General features: G+C 33.7%; 1 protein-coding gene and 1 long non-coding RNA gene across 5 annotated transcripts; one reads left to right on the top strand and one right to left on the bottom strand.

Moving 5' to 3' along the window:
- Positions 1-1,766: 1,766 nt before the first annotated feature.
- On the top strand, positions 1,767-2,838 carry LOC121212716 (uncharacterized). The gene is made up of 2 exons (XR_005908040.1): positions 1,767-1,945; positions 2,631-2,838. It is a non-coding gene; the product is annotated as an uncharacterized lncRNA (long non-coding RNA).
- A 2,561-nt stretch (positions 2,839-5,399) lies between these two features.
- LOC107895056 (flap endonuclease 1) lies at positions 5,400-9,065 on the bottom strand. 4 transcript variants are annotated; one of them, XM_041086051.1, is made up of 17 exons: positions 8,908-9,064; positions 8,690-8,806; positions 8,484-8,542; positions 8,277-8,336; positions 8,133-8,186; positions 7,967-8,015; positions 7,826-7,873; positions 7,620-7,685; positions 7,473-7,523; positions 7,176-7,295; positions 7,021-7,105; positions 6,839-6,920; positions 6,637-6,751; positions 6,498-6,554; positions 6,358-6,404; positions 6,205-6,259; positions 5,400-5,870 (listed from the first exon to the last, which is right to left on the bottom strand). In XM_041086051.1, the coding sequence occupies exons 1-17, from the start codon at positions 8,917-8,919 to the stop codon at positions 5,703-5,705; spliced, it is 1,245 nt and encodes a 414-aa protein (XP_040941985.1). In that variant the 5' UTR covers positions 8,920-9,064; the 3' UTR covers positions 5,400-5,702. The 4 variants fall into 4 exon arrangements, with proteins under 4 accessions (XP_040941985.1, XP_040941987.1, XP_040941986.1 ...); XM_041086055.1 differs by having other exon boundaries at positions 5,828-5,870; positions 6,354-6,404; positions 8,908-9,065; XM_041086053.1 differs by lacking the exon at positions 8,908-9,064 and having other exon boundaries at positions 8,484-8,570.
- Between the last annotated feature and the right edge of the window lie 13,572 nt (positions 9,066-22,637).

The raw sequence follows: 22,637 nt of genomic DNA, 5'->3' as shown, positions 1-22,637 counted from the left end.
CCAAAGCTAAAGCATGCCTTTTGTCTGTTGTTTCAAGCAAAATATTTACAAGAGTCATGAATTTGAGGTTAGCGAAAGAAATTTAGGACTACCTCAAGAAAGAATACTAGGGCAATGAAAGAACAGAAAATATGCAAGCACTCAATATGATCAGAGAGTTTGAAATGATGAAAATAAATGAGATAAAAACCATTAAAGGTTATTTGAAAAAGTTGGAGGACATAGTAAACAAGGTAAGATTGTTGGGTAAATATTTTTCTGATGATCGAATAGTGCAAAAAATTATTGTCACTTTACCTGAAAAATATGAGTCTAAAATTTATTCATTAAAAGAATCTAAGGATTTGTCAAGTATATCCTTGGCAGAATTAATGAATGCATTGCAGGCTCCAAAAGCATTGCAGACTCCAAAACAAAAGAGAAAGATTAGACAAGAAGCATCAGTAGAAGGTGTTTTCTGGGAAAAGTTTGAAAATTATAGAGGCAAAAACAAGAAAATTAAAGATAAGACCAGTAATAATAACAACAACCAGACCTATCCACCATGTTCACATTATAAGAAGACAAATCACTTACCAAAAAAGTGTTGGTGGAGGCTTAATATCAAATGCAGAATATGTGACAATACTGGGCACATAGAGCGGGTCTGTAAGTCTCAACAACATGAAAAGGTAAAAGTATCTATTGAGCAACAAGAAGATAAGTTCCTTTTTGTGGCAACATGTTTCTCCAATGATTCCTGATTAATCGATAACGGCTGCACAAATCACATGACCAATGACCCAACACTTTTCAAAGAACTTGATAAACTATCATTTCCAAAATAAAAATTGGAAATGGTGAGTTTATTCCAATTAAGGGAAAAAGAACAGTGGTTATTGAAAGTTTAATAGGTTTAAAACACATAATTAATGTTCTATATGTGCCTAACATTGATCAAAATCTTCTTAATGTCGGGGCAGTTGATTGAAAAAGGATTTAAGGTCATATTTGAAGACAAATGGTGCTTGATCAAAAACTCAAAAGGTAAAGATATATTCAAAGTAAAAATGAAAGCGAAAAGTTTTGCTTTAAATCTAATGGAGGAGAAGCCAACAATGAAGCAATTGCTAGAGATTCCTCAATACTTTGATGACAACATAGATGATGTTCCAGTTTGTGACACAAGATATTTATCTAAAATTTATGAAAGGTGCAATGTTGTTGTATTTGAGTCTGTTGAGTTTAAAGAAGTTGAGTCTGTTGAGTTCAAAGAAGTTGAAATGGATGACAAGCGAATTGAAGCAATGAGAGAAAAGCAGCCCAAGGCATTCCAAGTCAAAGGGCAGGAGGAGAAAGTCTACTTGTTAAACAATGCCTCATATAGTCTTAAACAAACTTCTAGGGCTTGGTACAACAGAATTGATGGATATCATTTGAAAGAAGAACAGAAATTTAGTGAAATCAAGTCTATTTTTTGCAAGACTGAAGATCAAATTATAGGTATGTTAACCAAGGCTCTTCCAAAAGTTAGATTTAAAGTTTTAAGAAATAAATTAGGCTTTTGCAATTACTAAAGTAAGGAGGAGTGTTGAGAATGTGCCTTAGGCTTGCTTAATAATAGGTCTCTAAACCAAGTCTTTATGGATTTTAATTTTTGTCACATGATTTTAGAAGTAAGTTAAGTGTTTGTGGCATGATTTTTGGGAGTAAGTTTAACAGTTTTTTTTTGCTATATAATCTAAACATTACAACATATTATAGCGTGCTTCAAATATGTCTTTCTTTCCAATTTTTTGTGTTTCATATTTTTTGCTAAAATACCAAGAATGAGATACAGGGGAAAGGGGACAAATCAAGGCCTAAAGAGTTCAGATAGCGCATGAAGTATGCAATGAGCAAAAGGATGAACTTGAGGGTTTAGTGAGGATTATAACAGTTTGGAAAATAAATCCAAGCCAAAAAGGTTGGAAAATAAGTGTAGTCAACTAACAAATAGAATTTACATGTTTGGATGAATAAAAGGAATTGCTAACCTTGGTTAATTGTAAGTTGTAACCTGAAGAGATGATGTTAAGGAAATTAGTAAAATTGAGGCATGGTAATGGCATATGTTATTAGGTTCTGGGTTACTCTATTTTGTAGGCTTGGGAATATGAAAAATTAAATAATCTTTCCATTGTTCTTTGCCTAATACATGATTTTGCTAGTGTTACTTAGAAACTAAACCAAGGAAATGAATAGTTTGGTTATAAATTTGATTAAATTCTACCACATCGGCTGTTGCCGGCCCCGATAACGCTAGATTATTAGATTTTCAAAATCATTCTACTACTATAATTTTGCCTCATCTATATGTAGCATTAGAGCTTAATAGCCTCTATCCCTCTTACACAAAGAGTATCTGTCCATCCGAATCTCAAAAACCTTATTACCACAAATTTTAGCTGAAGGCCCTTACTTTTGGAGAAAATCCTGTTAGCTTTTACTATCAATAATCTTGTTGCTTTTTTAGTTTTATACCTTACATTACTTGTTGTTCTGTTTTTTTGTTTTCGATTCGTACTTGGGAATTCCATTATGCTCTTTTCCTTTTGTATAAGCTTGGTGATGGTATAGTTTTATTAGAAGTAATATTTTTTTTTATTCAGGTGACCGGAGATTGTAGAGGAAGGATATCAGGATATCTAAGGCGGGTTTTAAATAAATATAATTGTCCTAGACTCAGTCGTATTGAACTTAAGCTTATCTAGAATAATGAATGAATAACGTCTATTGATGCAAAGTACATAATTTACTTGCGTCCTTTGTACCCTATTTCTTTTGTAATTTTATTATGATGCCATTATCTGAAGTAAATCTACATTTTGGAAATTTTATCTCCATGATTGTCTTTCTATATATTTTCTGGCTTCCATGGTCTGCATAATTTGTACCAAGCTGAGGATGAGTGCTACCGCGCGTTGAGCAAAATTCTAGACCATCCAATGCAAATGTTCATTTTCTATAGTCTATCTTCTGTGCGATTGGAATGAGTAAGAAGATTTCTTTCTAACCATTAAAAATCATGGTTGTGCCGGTGATGTTTTGGTAACTTTTTGTATATATAATATTTGGATGGTATAATGACATGATAGAATGTCATTATAATATTGTAACTTTTTGATGTTGTAAAATTTAACATATAGATTATGACTTATAAGCTATTGAAATCATATAACTTTTTGTTAATATATGAATATTATGTTTGGATGTAAAATATAATTCTCAAGTTATTTATTACTTCTAATATTTTTCTTTTTATTTTAGAATAATTAAATTATTTGTTTCACTAATGATATTTTAGCACATTAAATATGTATTACAGTTTAAAAATAAAAAAAGTAAGGTTATATATTATTTGTATAATATTATATATTATGATTTTTTTAATTCATATACTAATAATTATATTAAGAATGTTATTAAATTATATGTTATTTTATTAAATTATATTTAATAATAATTATGTTAAAATATGATTAAATTATTTATTATTTTTATTAAAATATATTTAATAATAATCTTATTACAATTTAATAACAATAACAATAATCATCTACTTAAAAAATTTAGCTAAGGGTTTTGGTCATTTAAGTCTTTTTCCTTATGCTATTACAACATCTATTCCATTAAACCAAACACAAGAATTCTATTATAGCTCTATTCCATTCCATTCAACCAAACAATTGAATTATTGATTACAACTGTATTTAATTACAATCCTATTCTATTATAGTCAACTAAACGTACCGCTAGTGTTAGGGTGTCATGTACTTTTATTCTTTTTATGAAAAAGAAGTTCAAATTGAACCACATAAATCAATACAAAATCAATTAAATTTTGGTATTATTATCTAAAATTTACTTTTACTATGGGTCAAACATTTTTTAAATGGGAAAATTTTGTTGCACAATCATATTAATGATAACTAAATTCAAATAAGAAAACAGTGTACTTCAAAACATTCGAATCTATATTTTTTTTATATTGGGTCAATTAAGTTAAAACTCGATTGATAATTAAAATATATTATTAAAAGGAGAAGATAACATACACCTTGAATGCAAAACTCCTTCCCCAATCTAAAGATGAATAAAATCAAATTAATGGCATATATAAGTAAAATACGATAGCCCCTATGCAATAATTATTCCAAGATCCCAATCACGAAAAATATTACCATGCTACTTTTTCAATCCATATTAACACACACAAAAAAAGTCTTAATTTATATGCAAAGGATGTAATAGTTTCCCTCTAATATAGGCAAATTTGGTGGATTCTAATTCTAGCTATTACCCCGTCAATCAGGTTACTATAAACATATTAAACTGATATCAATCACATATCTGAGCATAATATAAGTTGTTACCTTACTCATTAGTCATATCCCCCACTGCTTCTACAAATTTTAAACTACCCTTTCCGATCAGAATTGCTAGCAATATTCCTTCATCACCAAATATTATTATATTTCAAAAACATGTTGAGAATTTAAATTTTGTTATCATCAAGAAGTGTTAGGTTTTAATTTTTAGTTTTTCATATTTTTACATCTTCCTTTATATTTTCCAGATCATCTGGTACATACAAGATTGACCACAATGGATATCTCATTTTATATATTAATTGCTAATACAAAACATATTTTTCCTATTTCTACGCATTTGTTGTGTGTAGGATGATGTTTGTGAATGCTTTGGCAGGTCATTGTATCTTTATCCCATAGTTTTTGGATGTCTGTGGTTCATTTCCATATTTGTACTTGGAAGACTAACATGCATGGTGTGTCGTTCCTCTAATGATGAGGAACCTCAATTACTTGGTTTGCATTAGAAACGTATTCCAAATGAAAAATATGTAAATGAGAAAATACAGATCACGACTCTTGAGGCGGAAGCATTTTTTTGGAAGTTTTTATAAAAATTTTCTATAAATTTAATTATTTAGTTTTGTTCATCATTTTTTTTATAGATTCATCAATTATATTTTTATATAAATTTTGATATATTAATAACTATACCATATTTTCATATCTCAAATTACCAATGCAGCTATTATATTGGAATGGTGCAGTTCTGACATGCAAGAAATTATACAGATCCTGATGTTTAGAACACAACTCAAATCACATTTTCTCCAATTTGCTCAATTAAGGGTTATGTCGTCTAAAGATCTAAAGATACCGACTACCCTTTCATTATCTCTACCCTATAACATTCAAATGTACTTGAACCTGCCCATATCCTACATTCTTACAATGATTTAGACAAAGCTGACCTTCTGGCACGTGCTAGACTGTCTAGACTCAACCATTTTCCCCTTGAACCCTCAGAGGTAAACTACCAATGATCAAAGGATTTTGCTGACAAACATATAACAGAAACTGCAAAGAAGACAATGTTGATCCAAACTCAGCTTTGTTACACTTTCAATCACAATATATAGCGCTCTAAGCCTATAGTTCTCAGACATTTAACCGCCAAAAGTATCAAAGTAAACAACCAGATAAAAGTGAACAAGGAAGGAGGTTTCTTGTACTAGACTCACTTTCCTATCGTTAACACTACTAACATATTAACGATGACAAGAACCGCAATAATAGCACCATGTGCATTTCCTGGATGTTCAACAAATAATGAGCACAGGTTTACTATTAGGTTCACCATGATTTGTAGCTTCATATGCCATAGCAGACACCTCTAGAAAATACCATGGAGTGCTTGAAATGCAAACACAGTGGTGCCATGCTGCTGAAACCCTTGGGCCTGGAACAGATACTGTCTTGTGGAGAGAATATCTTAGAGTTGAACATCGATTTGGGAAATTGAAGCATGGACTTGGTTGCCTGTCAACCAGTGATACTGAGAAATTATGGAAACCAACAAGTCTAGCCTAGATTAGAGCAACTATCAGAGAATGTATTCCCTTTCACACTTCTTCCTTTCTAAATTATAGAGGGAGATCATCTAAAGCCAAATATATTTCTCAAACTTAACAAAAATCAACCTTGCATACTTGTATGTAACTAAACTATATTATAAATGACAGTGTGTTTCAACTAAGGCAATAACCATTTAAGGTAGCACCAAAAAAAAAAAAAACCATTAAATCCAGTTTAAAAGAAAAATAGTTACATGATGCATGAAACACAAGGGTCAAAATGATTAGTGGAGTTGTACCTTCGTTTTAATTGGTATAGATATGTTAGCAACTGACTTAGAAAATGACTCTAACCTGGACAGAGAAAGATATAAGACATAGTAAGTGATAACACAGAAACTTATATTATCATTTTAACAGAGCATTATTTTATGTAGCTAAGCATTACTGACTGGCCCTGTGATGACTTGTTCTTGGCTGCTTTAATTTTTTCTATTGCCTAGTGAACATAAAAAACAGAAATAGATAGTTAATCGTTTTAATAATTCAACAAAAAGTATCATAATAATGGAGTTAATGAGAGAGGTCATACCTTTGTCACTCTGTCACTATTGAACCCATTTTCAGTCACCAGAAAGGTAATCAACCCCTAGAAAATCAACAAAATAACGCAGGTCTGTCAATCTTGCCTCTTAGAAAAATATATGTAAATAGGATAAGGAATTAAAAACTTCATCATCTGGAGCACTCCGCTTCATCTCAAATTGCTCAATATTGGTGCAGACTAATGGTTCTTTAAAAAGATATCGAGCCTCCTCATATGGCCAATCATCAGGAATCGGGTACCTGAATAGAAGTTGTTTTTATTAATATTAGTTACTTTACGCAGAAATAGGTATAGATCATTTCGCACCACACATAAACAGTTCAGACCTCTCTTTGTTTATGTTCTGAAGTATATGCTCTATAGACCCTTGCTGACGAATTAGCTTCAAAGCTGTTTGTCCCCCAATACCTGAGCACAGCTTGAGAAGGATTTCATATACCAACTACATAACCCAACGTTTAGGTGGATCAACATAAAGGTCAGACACTCTAAAACAATCCCAGCTTACCACGAATGCTCTCACAATAATCACATCCAGAAAGGATGCACAAGTCAATGAATTGATCCATGGTGAGATTCAGCTCCTCTAAAACCTAGCAAATATCCCATCAAAACAGAAACTCAAATTCAACAAACTACATCAGTGTGCAATGCTCAAAGTACCTTTCCAACTTCAAACTCCAAGACCGGAACTTTTCTTGAGCCAGGGCCCATTAAATGGCGAAGAAATCTAGGAGCTCCAAAGGTTAAAGAGTCCATATCCTCGGAAGCAACAGCATAAACCTGATAAATGTGAAATGGTTCAACTACTAAAGCCATATAGAATACTAGGACGTACAAAACAAACACTATGAAAGAACTCAAATTTAAAACAAGCTGCTTTTTAAAATGTTAATAGAAACAATTTTTACGTTTTCAATCTCATAAAGACAAAATTATAATGATCTACTAGATACTTGCCTTTCCAGATTTGCAAAGTGCAGCACATTGGGCCTCTGCTTCTGATGGAGCCTATGGAAACTAAAACATGAGTCCCTGGATTCAATCTAGCTTTCCACACTAAACTCTGAAACCTAAAACATCAGACCAAAAATGATGAAAACTCACCTCAATCACAGGCACCCCCATAAGTCTTAATAGCCGTTTGCAGTCTTCATTGTGCTGCTTTGTGACCTGGAAACATAGTGAGCAAATAATCCAACACCATTTTTAGGCACATTTTTATTTTGATCATTTCTATTTCTATCATGACTAAACATTAGTGGGCTCTCTTATCTAGTATTGGGAGCTGAAGGATGACAAAAAGAACTCACTTTTACCGTCCGTTTGCTGAACTTTTCAATGTCGTCCTTATTGCCAGTCTAACAATATAATAATAGAAGCTTGATTTTAAGTGGTGGTTAAACAATTGAAGGGAACTTTATTAATCAGTCTGAACAACGAAGGAAAGGTACCTCAATGGCTTGATGCAAATCCTCAGTAGCATTTGCCCTTTTCGAGTAACTACATGACAAATTTAGTAGAAAATAATGGCAGAGTAGCAACCAAAGACTCATCGAATTCCAGCAATTTTGAAGTGAAAAGTAATAAGAAGAATCTGTACGAGTTGCAGAAAAGTACCGTTTTACTAGCACTTTTTTCTTCAAATCAGGTGGATGTCCGTCAAAAACGTAGCTGAAAGGAGATGCTCCAAATTAGTAATAGTTGAAAACTAATTTCTTTCTGAAGAAATTGATAAAAAAAAATGGTAAAGACACGCATTACATAGGTTCCATTCCGGCTTCAAGAAGTCGAATTGTGCGAGTAAACATGCCTTGCAGATGACTGAGGATTAAGCCAGTAAAACCAATGTCAACAATTGAAAACAAAAATGTAATTACAAAAGAAAAGTGATACATAAGAATCTGCTAAAGATAATTCTGTAGAGAAATAAAGAGGATTAATGATTGGAGAGTAAATATAGTAAAAAACCTGGTAACTTCACCAGCCTCATTAGTAAGCATTTCAGTGCCCCTACGGCCGACCACTATCTGCACTCATCCCATAACAAAATAGAGCCTTTTTTACATTATTAGCTAGCCTTAGCCCCAAATGGTTATGATAATGAAGCTTATCTTCTTTTCTTTTTTTTTTTCTTTTCTTTTTTTGAGGAAAGAGCAAGGGAATGATATACGGACGAGAAACTGGAAAATACTCATGCTAGCATCAATGGCAATCTTGCGACCGATATAGCTCTCGAGTTTCTGTTCCTTCATTACATTTGGTGCATTGTCTGCTAGAAGCTTCGTTAAACCCTAACATCAAAATTAAATCCGAAAATCTACATCAATATTCAAATAAAGGAAACCCCCCAATGTTCCTTTTTCTAAGTAATGCTTAAGAGAAAAAAACCCACCTTAATGCCCATTGTTGGTAGAGACTAGAGAAAGAAAAAGAAAGGAAGAGATGCAGCGGTGCCTGCAGCTGCAGCAAGGCTGTAGATTTTGTTTATGTTATATTTGTAACCTTTTGTACTGATGATATATTTGATTATGGTACCGAAGTTCAAAGTTCCTTCTTTTTCTTTTTTTTTTCTTATTTGCTTCGATGATTCGATTTCGAATTATTATTAATTAATTATCCCAAATATAAAATTCTTTGATCATTAGTTGAATAGAAATATTTCAATTAATACGAATTAACCAAATTTATATAAAATATATAAAAATCCTTTTATTTAAGAAGTTTTAAAAATATATAATATATAATATTTATTTGGACTAATATAAAAAATAATAGTTTAAAAAATGTATTATATATAATATATATTATTTATTTCGGTTAATTACCTGATTTCGAATTAAATTAATTGATAATTAAAATTTTAAAAATTATAAACTCACCTTCGACCAAACTAAATTTGGCCATTTGTCGATTAATCGAATTAGATTGGTTCGGTCGGTTAATTCAGTTTTAATCAAACTAAGTTGCTCATTGACTAGGTCATCTGTCCAAATTCAAAGGTTCGCTGGAAAAATAGAAGAGTTTGAACAAAATACGAGGACCAAAAAATGGGTTTAGGTAAATTTTAAGTCTCGTTTTCTATATGGGCCGAGCTTTGGGCAAATTTTTTTGACCCGAGCCTGGCCTGACTCGGCCCAGCCTGAATATATTATGTTATAAAAAATGTTATATTAATTATATATGTTAAATAATAATTATATATTTATATTTATATTTATATTAGATCACTAATCCAATAACAATTAAACTTATTACCCAAACTTTAAAAAAAAAAACTTATCCAACTAAATAACGATACCCAACATATAAAATTTAAAAAAAATTATATTTAATACAATAAAATATTTTTTATATTTTTTTATTTTTAATATAATAAAACATTTATTATATTTATGATAATGTTTTTTAATATAAATGTTTCTATAATGTATTTTTAATGTGTTAGAAAACTTTTATTTTAGCGTTTTTTCGTACATTTAGTGTATTATATTTTTTAAAAATCTTATTTTTAAATAAAAAACTAATCTAAAAAATTCAAATATGGGTGGGCCAAGCCGAGTTGAACTCAAGTTTATCTATCTTAATTGGGTCAGGCTTAAGCAAAAAAATTTAATCTCATTTTTTCAAGTTGGGTCAGGCCCAAACTTGAAAAATTGTTGTATATCTTGCATGAACTTAACCTAAACCTGACTCGATTTGACCTATGAACACCTCTAGTGGTATTGTGCTTCAAAGAAATTTACAAGTCTAAGGTGTTTGTGTGGAAGAGATTCAATAAATGGATGTTTCAATCTTTGCATATGCTCCTATTTTTGTCTTGCAAAATTCAGTTGGATGAAACAAATTATGTAATGTGGAACAATAAGTATATTTCACCATAGTGAGTCTTTGCACTAGTATGTTGATAGATCTTGCTTTTAAGTTTATAACAAATGGAAATAAAGTTGGAAATCTTGAACTTTTGGCTTTTAGGCAGCAAGATGGTGCTCTTGAATCTTGGTTACTTGCCTTTCTAAGTATTTCATTCTTACCTACTTTAATTCGGTGTAACACTGCTCGTGAGATTTGGAATAAGTTGCAGCAAATGTTTTATGTTTTTTCACCCACCTAAGTCATACACCTTCATTGTATGCTAAAATCCATGAAGAAACGTGATCAATCGATGCATAGGTATCTAGCAAAACTACAACTAATTTGTCACAATTTGTTAGTTTTGGGAACCCTAAGAGCTGATTATGGCCGGGCCCAAATAAAATTTTAGACCCGTTTTTTAGACTCAGACTCAGCTGGCTCGAAATATGGGCCTAAAAAATTGTCCAAGTCCAACCCAAAATAAAATTGTTAAGTCCGAGCCCAATTCGGCCCGGCCCATATTAAATTTTTTTAGCTTATTTTATTAAATAAAAAAATTTAAAATATAATAAATCAAATACATTTAAAAATATTAAAACAAATAAAAAATGTTATTAAAATAATTCTTAAAACAATACACAAATTAAAAATATAATAAAAAGTGATTATATTAAAAATTAAAAATGATTAAAAATAAAATAAAATATAAATTATTATATAATTCGGGCTAGGCCCGGGCCAAAAAATCTTGCCTGAGGTCCCACCCGTTTTCTAAACGGGTCTTTTTTTTGTCTAAGCCAATTTTTCGAGCCTATATTTTTACCGAAACCTATTTTTTGGGTGAGCCATGATCAGCTCTAATTTCAAAGACTACGCGTATTTTAACTATATTATCTGGGTTTCCAACTAAGTATTGCGTCAAGCTAATAGTCGTGTAATTTGCAAGGGGTGTGCAATGTGTTGCTTGATTCTAAGTCTCCGAGCATAACTCTCTTTGGCTATTAATGTTATGATTCAACAACGAAGTAGTGTTTAGTCTTTAATGCATTGACCACACTATTAATCCGTTATGTCTAAGCCACCATTTAGGTCACCTTATGCAATAAAGGAAGGGTTCATGCATGCTTAAGGGGTTTTAGGCCACAATTTCAATTATGCGGGAAGATGGGGCACATGGTTAGCAAGTGTTATTATCGATTTCATCCATCTTACTCTAGTGTTTCAAGGGATGACAGTTAACTAAAATACTAATGCCAATCATTGTGCGTATGATTTTGAGGCTCAACAACAAGTCCAATAGAGTAATTATTGTTAGAAAAATAAATAATAAAGACTAAAACAAGAAAAATAAAATGAATTTATAAAATGTAATGGCTTTGAGGCGTGTATAACACTTTTCTTAAGGCTTTTACATGCCTCTAAGATACAACAAAACTCTCAACACTGCAAGCAAAATAGTGAAAATGACTAACAGAAAAGTCTTTTATATAGACATCTGTTGTGAATTTCTTATGATGTGCAAGTGTACACAATCACTAGCAAATACTATGGTAGCGAATACTAGAGTTATCATCTCCACAGAAACTGATTTTAAAACGTAAATTGCAAAATTAACAAATGGCAACTTAGGAAGTAAATACAATTTTGATTAAATGCATAGAAATATTCAAAGAAATTTAAAAATAGTAACACAAATTGATAATATTGAAATGATGAGCCAGAATAATTAATTCCCCCTAATATGCAACTACTGATAGCGATGTTGCAGCAATGTTGAGGCAATATTACAACTTATTAATCTGGATTCGACAGTTTATAGGCTTCTCTTGAACTCACTATGTTCAATTATTTAATTAAATTAACATATATCTTTGCCAATTTAACGTCAAAAATATATTTGCAAGCACCATTCCTACAAGATTATGCATAGTAACAATATATGTCTATATCATTATAAATTTAAATAAAAGAAATTAAACATGCACCATTCAAGTTTTAAGTTCGTTAATTACAATCTTTTCAAAATTAGCAATTATACCCACTAACATTGATCAGGTAATAGCAAGAATCAAACATGAATAACATTTGAATGAATAAATCTCATATTTCTTAAAGCATCCTTAGCAAAGTACCAAAAATCTCATTTTAAGGTTTCATAATTATTCTAGCTAATAAACTTTAGCCCACAGACACCAAATTAAAAACGATTAAGAGAAACTTAGCAATGGTCTAAGATAAAAATAAGAAAAGAAACAAAATGTAAAGAGAAAAGTGAAGAGATTTCAAGCAAAATAATGTGATTCTCCTCAATGGTTCTTCTCTCTTTTCCCCATTATTTTCTTCTTCTTTCTAGCTTTTATTCTTCTGAAAATGGGTGTTCTATCTTGTATCAAGCGGCTACCTCCTATCCTATTCTGACAATGAGGTATTTATATCCCCAAAAGATGGTGGGTGCTAGGTTAACTCCCTTTTCTATTCTATTTTTGTCCTCTTATGAGTATTTGGGCCATTCAATTTTTGCAGAGCCTAATTCCTTCTAGTTCTAAATCATTATCAACTATTGACTAAGAAATGGATTAAGCCCAAGAGTTGCTGTGGTGTTCTTTAAATGTGAGGTCTCCAATATTCTCCAATTAGACTTGATGCCACGATTTTGCTGTAGCATTAGGGCTTTAAATGTTAAAATTCAGCATCTTCTTTTCTTCACACTCCAAATATTCTCCTAGCAACCTTCAAAGACAAAAATTCACATTTTCAACATCTCACTTGGGAGAAATACATTATTAAAGCAAAAGCTTCAACATTAGTATTAACATGTTCAAATGCATCATCTACTCAAGTGCGGAACCCTCGAAACTCCTCACTCAAGGAAGTAATGACACTAAAGACAACGACAAACATGCCGTCAGAGAGAGGCGGAGCAGATGTTTGAGCAAATAAAGAAGTCGGTGGAGGGTCATGCTCTGCAGGAGGAATATCATCATGGTCTTCTTTAATGTCATCATAATCATTATCATCTTGAGGGTTATGATGGTCATCCTTAACCTGATTTCCTATAAGATGATCCATTTTAAAACCAACTTTATGAAGGGCAGTAAAGCTAATAGGTTGACAATTAATAGCCAAAGGAGTATTTGCATTGGTTGGGATGTTTAGGCATTTAAAAATGCATGACAAGTACATGTCAAAAGGCAAAGAGATCTTACTAGCAAGTTCCTTACCAATTTGTTTGGTAATGTTATTAAATAAAACTAAAGCAAGATCCAGACGTTTATTGCTATGAAAACAATCAATCCACCAATAGTCGGTAGATCGAAGAACGACGTGTTTTGAAATATGACTTAATATCTATGTGATTATAAAATGTAAAACGCGATCGTGAACATTGAGCTCAGATGCATGCGAGTGTCAAACGTTCAAGGCTGGATTATAAGGGCCTTTCTCATTCGACTCACAGCCGAGAGGAAGTTTAAAAAATTCACCAAAGTTCTCCAAAGTGAGACAAATAAGAGTATTCATGAGAAAAGAATTAATAGCAATCACAGTCTCACAGGATTCATCATGTTCGAGTCTAGCATTTGAATAAAATGCTTGAACAAGAATAATATTAGCATGTGTAGGTGAACGGATTTTAAAAAAATCGACCCAATGCCATTTGGCTAACGTTTTAAGAAATTGAAAATTGATTTTGGTTAAAAATTTGATATTAAGAGTATAAGAAACATTAACTTTTCATTTTTAAAAATACTGATCAAACCGGTAAGAATCATTGTCATTTCTAAAACAATCATTAAAACAATCTGGTTGGAGAATTTTATCGAGCACCTTGTAAGCAAAGGGTTTAAAGGAAAAATTTTAAGATTTTGACTAAATTTAGGCAACCTCTTGCAAGAAAACACAAGTATATATTCCAAATGAAACCAATAACACAATTTCCAACCAATAGTTTTACAAAAATTCAACAAATTTTGAAATGGGAAAAATGAGTTTTTACCTCGAAATTTCTTAGAATGATGAAATTTGAAAGAAAACTTGATGAATTCTTGTATAAAATGGCAATGTTAGTTGTTTTGTGTCAAGAATTTAAAGGAAAATGAAGAATTTTAAGATTTTGAAGAATAAGGTTGAGAGGGTTTTGAAAGGGGGGCAAAGAAAAAATGTTTTTCTTAATTTGTTGAAGACACACTATAGGAATCTTTAAAATACAATGAATATCGATACTTTTTAAATAAATATTGATATTTTTCAAAAAGTATCGATAAAATAGTATCGATATCTATACCAAATGTTGAAACTATTTTCCAAAGTGCAGAAAATTTTCCTAAGGTGGCTTTTAAGTTCTAGCATGTTCTAAACTAACTTAGAATGACTTTATAGCAATTTTTAATGAATTCATATGCTTGAATATGTACCACCCCAAACCCGGCCCAGTGCAGAAAATTTTCCTAAGGTGGCTTTTAAGTTCTAGCATGTTCTAAACTAACTTAGAATGACTTTATAGCAATTTTTAATGAATTCATATGCTTGAATATGTAGCACCCCAAACCCGGCCCAGACGTTATGGTCGGATTCGACATGCCAAATCGAAGCATTCAAAACATTTTATATTATTGGTCTAGAAAAACTTATTTAGTGCTTTAAAAGATAATTTCATTATAGGTTAAAGTGAATGGAAGCTGTGCACCAAGTAGAAAACCGGAAAAGAGGTGGTGAGTCCATCGGACTGCTTAAGTACCAAGCTCCCTTCGGATCCAATCCTAGACATGCATACCGCCATTGCCACACCTTAACGTCATGGATATTTCTAGGAAACTGATTTGATTAAGTCATTTTTAGGAAAAGTGATTAATTTTGGAAAATACTTTCATTGCGGAAGCTCTATTTGTTGTCGTGTTATTTTGAAATCAATTGTTGTTTTTGAAAACGCGCCCTAAAGCTATCCAATTTCAACAGTTAAAATAAGTAATACCTATCTTAGTAATACATATTAAAACCATCAAAAATAATTAAGCGGCCTTATTACATTTAAAAACCAGAAACTTCAAACGTAAATAAAAGGATGTCCAGTTCACCAGAAGAAAATCAAACTTTCAGAATGGGTGGCCACTCCGAATTCCCTCACAGCTCCAAGCCCACTATGGTTGGGGATTTCCTGCGTGGATGAAAATAAAAGGGGTGAGTTTGGGGAAACTCAGTGTGTAAGGAAAACCCATTCAAAGCCCAAGTCAGCTCAAGCCTATTGGGCCTAAGCCCATTCAGGTAACAGTGGTACTGGGCCAGAGCCCTTTTCAGATTACAATAAACTGGGCCTTAGCCCCTTATTCAGATAATAGTATGGCCCATAGGCCCATTTCAAAATACATGCAGCATCAATAACATATGCAAGCCCATTTGGGGAGACAACTCAACCCACCGACCACTACACTCCACCCATACCAGCCATACACTCCATGTGGGGAATAGCTCAACCCACCCAGCCCAACACTCCACAGTTGCAGCCTTGCTGCTCAGTTAACAGTAAATTGAGGCAAAACCTCCATTACGTGGACAAGCCACTTTTAGCACTTCCTCCGTCAATATCCCAGTCCCATGCATCAGATAATAACAACATGGCATGCAGTAAATAACAATAGTCAAACATGCATTTAGGTCAATTTAACCCTAGGGGTATTTCGATAATTTATCTCTTAGGGGTAAAACTGTAAATTTTCCACTTTTAAAGGTATTTCAATAATTTATCTATTTTAGGGTTTTTCATGCATATTCCTACTTTTCACGTACTAACAGAATCACGTACCTAGGGTTCTTACCGAATTGGGCCCGTTGGCCCATCATTCCAATTTTGGCCCATTAAGCCTAAAAATATCGAGGGCACAGAAATCACGCACTTTGCAGTCCAAATTTTGCAGCTTACCAAAAACATTAATCGATTTACCTCACGAGCATTCGCACACTCGCAAATCTACAAAATACCGGTTTTCGGCATTTCGGCTTTTCGACTTTTGCCAATCTAGACTAAGAAAGAGGGTGTTAGTTACACACCTGTTTGCGACGATATGCTGACGAGATCCACACACGAACCGCCTACAATTGGATTACTAACACGTTAATCTAACTATTCAAATACAAACTACGTATTAACCCCTTACAATATTTGGCCAACCACACCTACAGATCATAGTAAGCTTATAAGAAATCAATAGGCAACTCATTAACAAATTTTTGTCAATGTTTACCACATAATCATAATTTCACTGCAAGTTGTCTTCCTGAGCAACAGTCACTAAATTATTTATAACTGGAACTACGAAACTCCAAATCAAGTTCCGTTAATTTTCCCTGAAAATAGACTCATATATCTTCTATCCATAAAATTTTCAGAATTTTTGGTATGGCCAATCAATACCAGATTTTTCTTAAAGTTTCCCATGTTTCACTGTTTGACTAATCTGACCACTCTTCATTACGAATCAAATTTCTCATTGTACAGAATTCAAAATATGTTCTAGTTTATTCCATTTGAAACTATACTCATTAATCTTTAATTACATAATTTATGCATCTTCTAACTCATCTCCCACAATTTATGGTGATTTTCCAAAGTCACGTTACTGCTGCTGTCCCAAGCAGATTTATTACCGAATCACTCTTTCACACATACCTTGCATGCATGTTATTTAAACATGTATATCACCAATCAATCATCACATATCTATGATTTTACTTAAGAATAATCTCCATTTCTTGTAACACCCCGTACCCGAGACCGTTGCGGGAGTCGAACACGAGGTGCTAACAGACTTATTTCATTGTAAAACACAGTTCATTTAAAATTTTCCAGACAAGCTGGCTAACTGCGTCACTGTTACCTTAAAAATCATATCTTGAGTTCCAGAACTTGGAAACCAGTTTCGTAAATTTTAACTGACACTAGACTCATATATCCATCTACAAATTTTTTTCTAGAATTTGTGGTCAAGCCAATTAGTACAGTTTATTAATTAAAATCTCCCCTGTTTCAGGGTTCAACTGCTCTAACCTTCATGCATTACGACTTATATATCTTCCTGTACAGGACTTCATTACTTATTCCGTTTATTTCTAACGAAATGAGAATCAAAAATGAATCTATACATATATGGCATGACCTCTAATTATCTCTGGTTAATTTATAGTGAATTTCCAAAGTCAGATCAGGGGATCCAGAAATTGCTCTGGCCCTATTCCACGAAAACTTAAATATCTCTTAAAGTACAACTCATATGATCATTTAGTTTCTTCCATATGAAAGTAGATTCATCAAGGTCTGATTACATAATTTATTCACTATTTAATTCCATTCCTACTATTTTTAGTGAATTTTCAAATCCACACCACTGCTGCTGTCAGCATCTATTTTTAAGGTAAACTTCATCTATTTCATGGTTTTCCATGAATCAACTAGAATTTGTCATACAAAGCACCAAAATGATCATGATTAACCATTCCAATGGCTAATCGTTACCAACATTTCCCTACCTCTCAATGAACAACATACAAAACGATTATAATGCTATGTTCAAAGTGTATATAAGCCATTTTCACATGGCTATCCAAATTTATACAAAACCCAAGGGTACGTGACCAACAACAAAAAGGGGTAGTCCTATACATGCCATTTTCAGAGTTCAACCAAAAATGTACCAAAAGGGCTTTGATAGTGTGGACGACTTCGACTTCGACGACCCTGATTTCGATAGCTGATGAACCAAAATCTATAAAATAGAGATTCAAAGAACGGAGTAAGCATTTAATGCTTAGTAAGTTCTGAGCAATGAAATCATGCACAACTGAAGTATAGCATTCATACGACTAAACGAATAATTTCATATACCCATATTCTCACAATCATACCTACTTCACATTTCCAACCCTTATATTCATACGTAAGGAATCAACTTGTCTAAAAGCTGGAAGCTTGTTAGTCGATTGAGCAAATACTATTTAGAAGGAATCAATTATCTCAATGCACATACGAAACATACCTCATCGTTGGGATTTTACGAGCGTATTAATTGAAATTATTACAGCAAGATCGCTCATTCCCAAACCCAAGTATCTTCGGGATTTAGCCGGATATAACCACTCGCACAAGGCCTTCGGGTCTTAGCCCGGATATGGTCACTAGCATAAATGCCTTCGGGACTTAGCCCGGATATAATCGCTAGCACAAATGCCTTCGGGTCTTAGCCCGGATATAGCAACTCGCACAAATGCCTTCGGATCTTAGTCCGGATATAGTCACTAGCATAAAAGCCTTCGGGACTTAGCCCGGATATCATTCGAATAACCATGCACATATATCAATAATCATGACACATCCATATTTCATTTTCATTACCAAAGCTCAAACACAAGACACTTATCACACTTACTAATTTCGGCTCAATAGCCACATACAAAGAGCACGATTTTGATTTGCTTTATGACATGATCTCTATGCACATACGGCTACCCATCATACGTATAGACTAATTAATTCAACATATAATTCAAGTAGAATCGTTATATCACTGTATTTTTGTTATGACTATACGTCATGACTTAATCAAACTGTAAACTAAGTTTCATTACTCGAAAACTTACCTCGGATGTTGTCGGATGATTTCGGCGGCTATTCGATCACTTTTTCCTTTCCCTTGTCCAACTTTGGTCCTCTAAGCTCTTGAGCTAATTCAAGCAAATTTAACTTATTAATGTCTCATTATGCTAGCTTATGGCCGAATATGACAAGGAGTTGATAGGTCATATGGCCACCTTTACCTCAAATACAAAGTGGTCATACGCATTTTTAATCACATTGAGCAATTTAATACAATTAATCTAACATTTCCTCATGTGCACCTTCATGACCGAATACACACATCATTAACCTATTATCAATTAACTAAACACTTTAACAAATTCTCCTTGAGCCGATTATCTAAATCAAGATAAAAGCATCAATATGCTTGCCCCTAACCGAATACATGCAACACCAATCTATCTCATGTGGCCGAATATGCATGTCTATGTTGAGGCCAATTATATGCTTAATACTTCCTACAAATATGGTTACTTGTATTAACTACATACCATCTTGTTTCAAGTTCAAAACTCGGCTAATACACATATGTACACTAGTAATCAAATACTAATATTTGCATTTCACCTTCCTACCATTTCTCATGCAAATAACATGAACAACAACCATATTTCCTACTATGGCCGAATGCATCAAGACACCATACCATTTCAATTTTGGTCATGGGTTAAACAAAGAACCTAATGTTTATCTCAAAAAAATGCTAAAAAGAAAATCCAAGAGGCATCAATCCACCATCACATGTATCATTATAAAGCTTCACATTTAGCATGCAAATGACATCAACACAAATCCACCTTAGCCGAAACTTAACTCATCTTCATGCATCAACACCAACATCAAACACCACCAAGAAGACAACACCCATGGCCGAATATCATCTCCATCACATAGCAAAGATTTAAACCATGGGCTAGGTAGAACTCAAGCTAACAACTAAAACATGCATGCATCTCATGGAACATCATCAAACATACCTTAATCTAGATACAAGTATGGCCGAACCTCCTCAACCTTTTCTTCCCCTTATTCCTTTGATTTTTCGGTCAAGAAGAAACAAATGAGAACCTTTTCTTTTTTTTTTCATCATCCTACTAACCATTATTATTTTATCATTTCTAACATAAACCATTATCACAACATGTTTATGACATGTTTTACCCATCACCCTTTGTCATGGCCGGCCACTAGTAATTAAATGGGGGAAATTGACATGCAAGTCCACCCCTTTGATTACATGCACTAATAGATCCTTATAGATTAACCTATCACATTTCAAAAGTGTCACACATAAGTCCTATTAACTAAATTCACATGCAATTAACTAAATCAAAGCTTAAAACTTTCACACATTCATATTCAAATATTTTAGACAATAATTATCATATTCAAATAATTTGGTGACTCGGTTTAGCGGTCCCGAAACCGCTTTCCGACTAGGGTCACTTTAGGGCTGTCACAACTCTCCCCCACTTTAAGAAATTTTCGTCCCCGAAAATCTTACCGGTAAATAGGTTTGGGTATCGTTCTTTCATAGAGTTCTCGGGTTCCCAAGTAGCTTCTTCCATCCCGTGTTTGAGCCATAACACTTTTACTAAAGGAACCTTTTTGTTTCGCAACTCTTTTACTTCACGAGTTAGGATACGAATTGGTTCTTCTTCATAACTCATATCGGCTTGAATTTCAACCTCGGAGGGACTTATTATGTGCGAAGGATCAGATCTGTAACGTCGAAGCATCGAAACATGAAAAACGTTGTGGATCCTTTCAAGTTCAGGGGGTAAAATCAATCTATACGCAACTGGACCGACTCGTTCGGATCTTTCATATGGCCCTATGAATCTCGGACTCAATTTGCCCTTACGCCCAAATCTGAGCATCTTTTTCCAAGGTGAAACTTTAAGAAACACTTTATCTCCCACCTGATACTCAATGTCCTTTCGTTTCAAATCCGCGTACGACTTTTGACGATCTGTGGCTGCCTTCAGACTTTCACGGATTACTTTTACTTTCTGCTCAGCATCTTTAATCAAATCAACTCCGAAAATTTTTCCTTTACCGAGCTCGGTCCAAAACAATGGTGTACGGCATTTACGACCGTACAAAGCCTCGTAAGGTGCCATCTTAATACTTGATTGAAAACTATTGTTGTAAGCGAATTCAATCAAAGGTAAATACCGTTCCCATGAACCACTAAACTCAAGGATGCAACATCTTAACATATCCTCGAGTATCTGAATTATCCGCTCGGATTGACCATCGGTTTGGGGATGAAAAGCAGTGCTAAAATGTAACTTGGTACCCAAAGCTTCTTACAATTTCTTCCAAAATCGCGAGGTGAATCTCGGATCTCTATCCGACACAATAGAAATAGGTACCCCGTGTAATCTCACAATCTGAGAAACATACAATTCAGCTAGTTTATCCAATGAAAAATCCGTGCGTACGGGGATAAAGTGAGCCGACTTAGTCAGTCTATCAACAACTACCCAAATCGCATCTTTCTTACTTGCCGACACTGGCAACCCAGTTACAAAGTCCATCGTGACTCGATCACATTTCCATTCAAGTATCATGATCGGCTGAAGTAATCCCGTAGGCACTTGATGTTCCGCCTTCACTTGCTGACATACTAAGCACTTCGAAACAAAATCGAAAATGTCTCGTTTCATACCATGCCACCAAAACTGACGTCTCAGATCGTTGTACATTTTCGTACTCCCCGGGTGAATTGACATTCGGCTACAATGAGCTTCGTTCAGAATCATCGAAATAAGTTCTGAATTTCTTGGAACACACAAACGACTTCTGAACCTCAAACAATCGTCATCATCAATTTGAAACTCTGATTCCATATTCGAAACACATTCAGCCCGTTTTGCAACCAATTCATCATCGACTTTCTGAGTTTCACGAATTTGATGAATCAACAATGGTTTGGCCTTTAATTCAGCTACTAACACATTGTCGGGTAGAACAGACAAGTGTACATTCATCGCTCGTAAAGCAAACAGTGATTTTCGGCTTAAGGCGTCCGCAACCACATTAGCCTTTCCCGGGTGATAATCAATGACAAGCTCATAATCTTTCAACAACTCAAGCCAACGCCTTTGTCGCAGATTCAAGTCTCTTTGAGTCATCAAATATTTGAGACTTTTGTGATCCGAATATACATGGCACTTCTCACCAAATAAATAATGTCGCCATATTTTCAAAGCGAATACGATGGCAGCTAGTTCGAGATCATGGGTCGGATAATTTTTCTCATGTGGCTTTAATTGTCTTGACGCATAGGCCACAACTCGACCTTCTTGTATCAATACGCAACCCAACCCAAGTAGGGATGCATCACTATAAATGACAAACTCCTTGCCTGATTCGGGTTGCACTAGAATTGGAGCTTCAGTCAAATAAGTTTTCAGTTGATCAAAACTTTTCTGACATTTTTCCATCCATTCAAACTTAACATCTTTCTGAAGTAGCTTCGTCATTGGTGTGGCTATCATCGAGAAACCTTTTACAAACCGTCTGTAGTAACCGACAAGTCCCAAAAAGCTCCGAACCTCAGTGATATTTCTCGGAGGCTTCCAGTTAAGTATGGCTGAAATTTTGCTCGGATCAACTCGAATACCCGATGCAGACACCAC

This window comes from Gossypium hirsutum, chromosome A13, assembly GCF_007990345.1.
Source record: "Gossypium hirsutum isolate 1008001.06 chromosome A13, Gossypium_hirsutum_v2.1, whole genome shotgun sequence".
In the NCBI taxonomy this organism is placed as follows: domain Eukaryota; kingdom Viridiplantae; phylum Streptophyta; class Magnoliopsida; order Malvales; family Malvaceae; genus Gossypium; species Gossypium hirsutum.
This window is presented reverse-complemented; position numbering and strand designations above follow the sequence as displayed.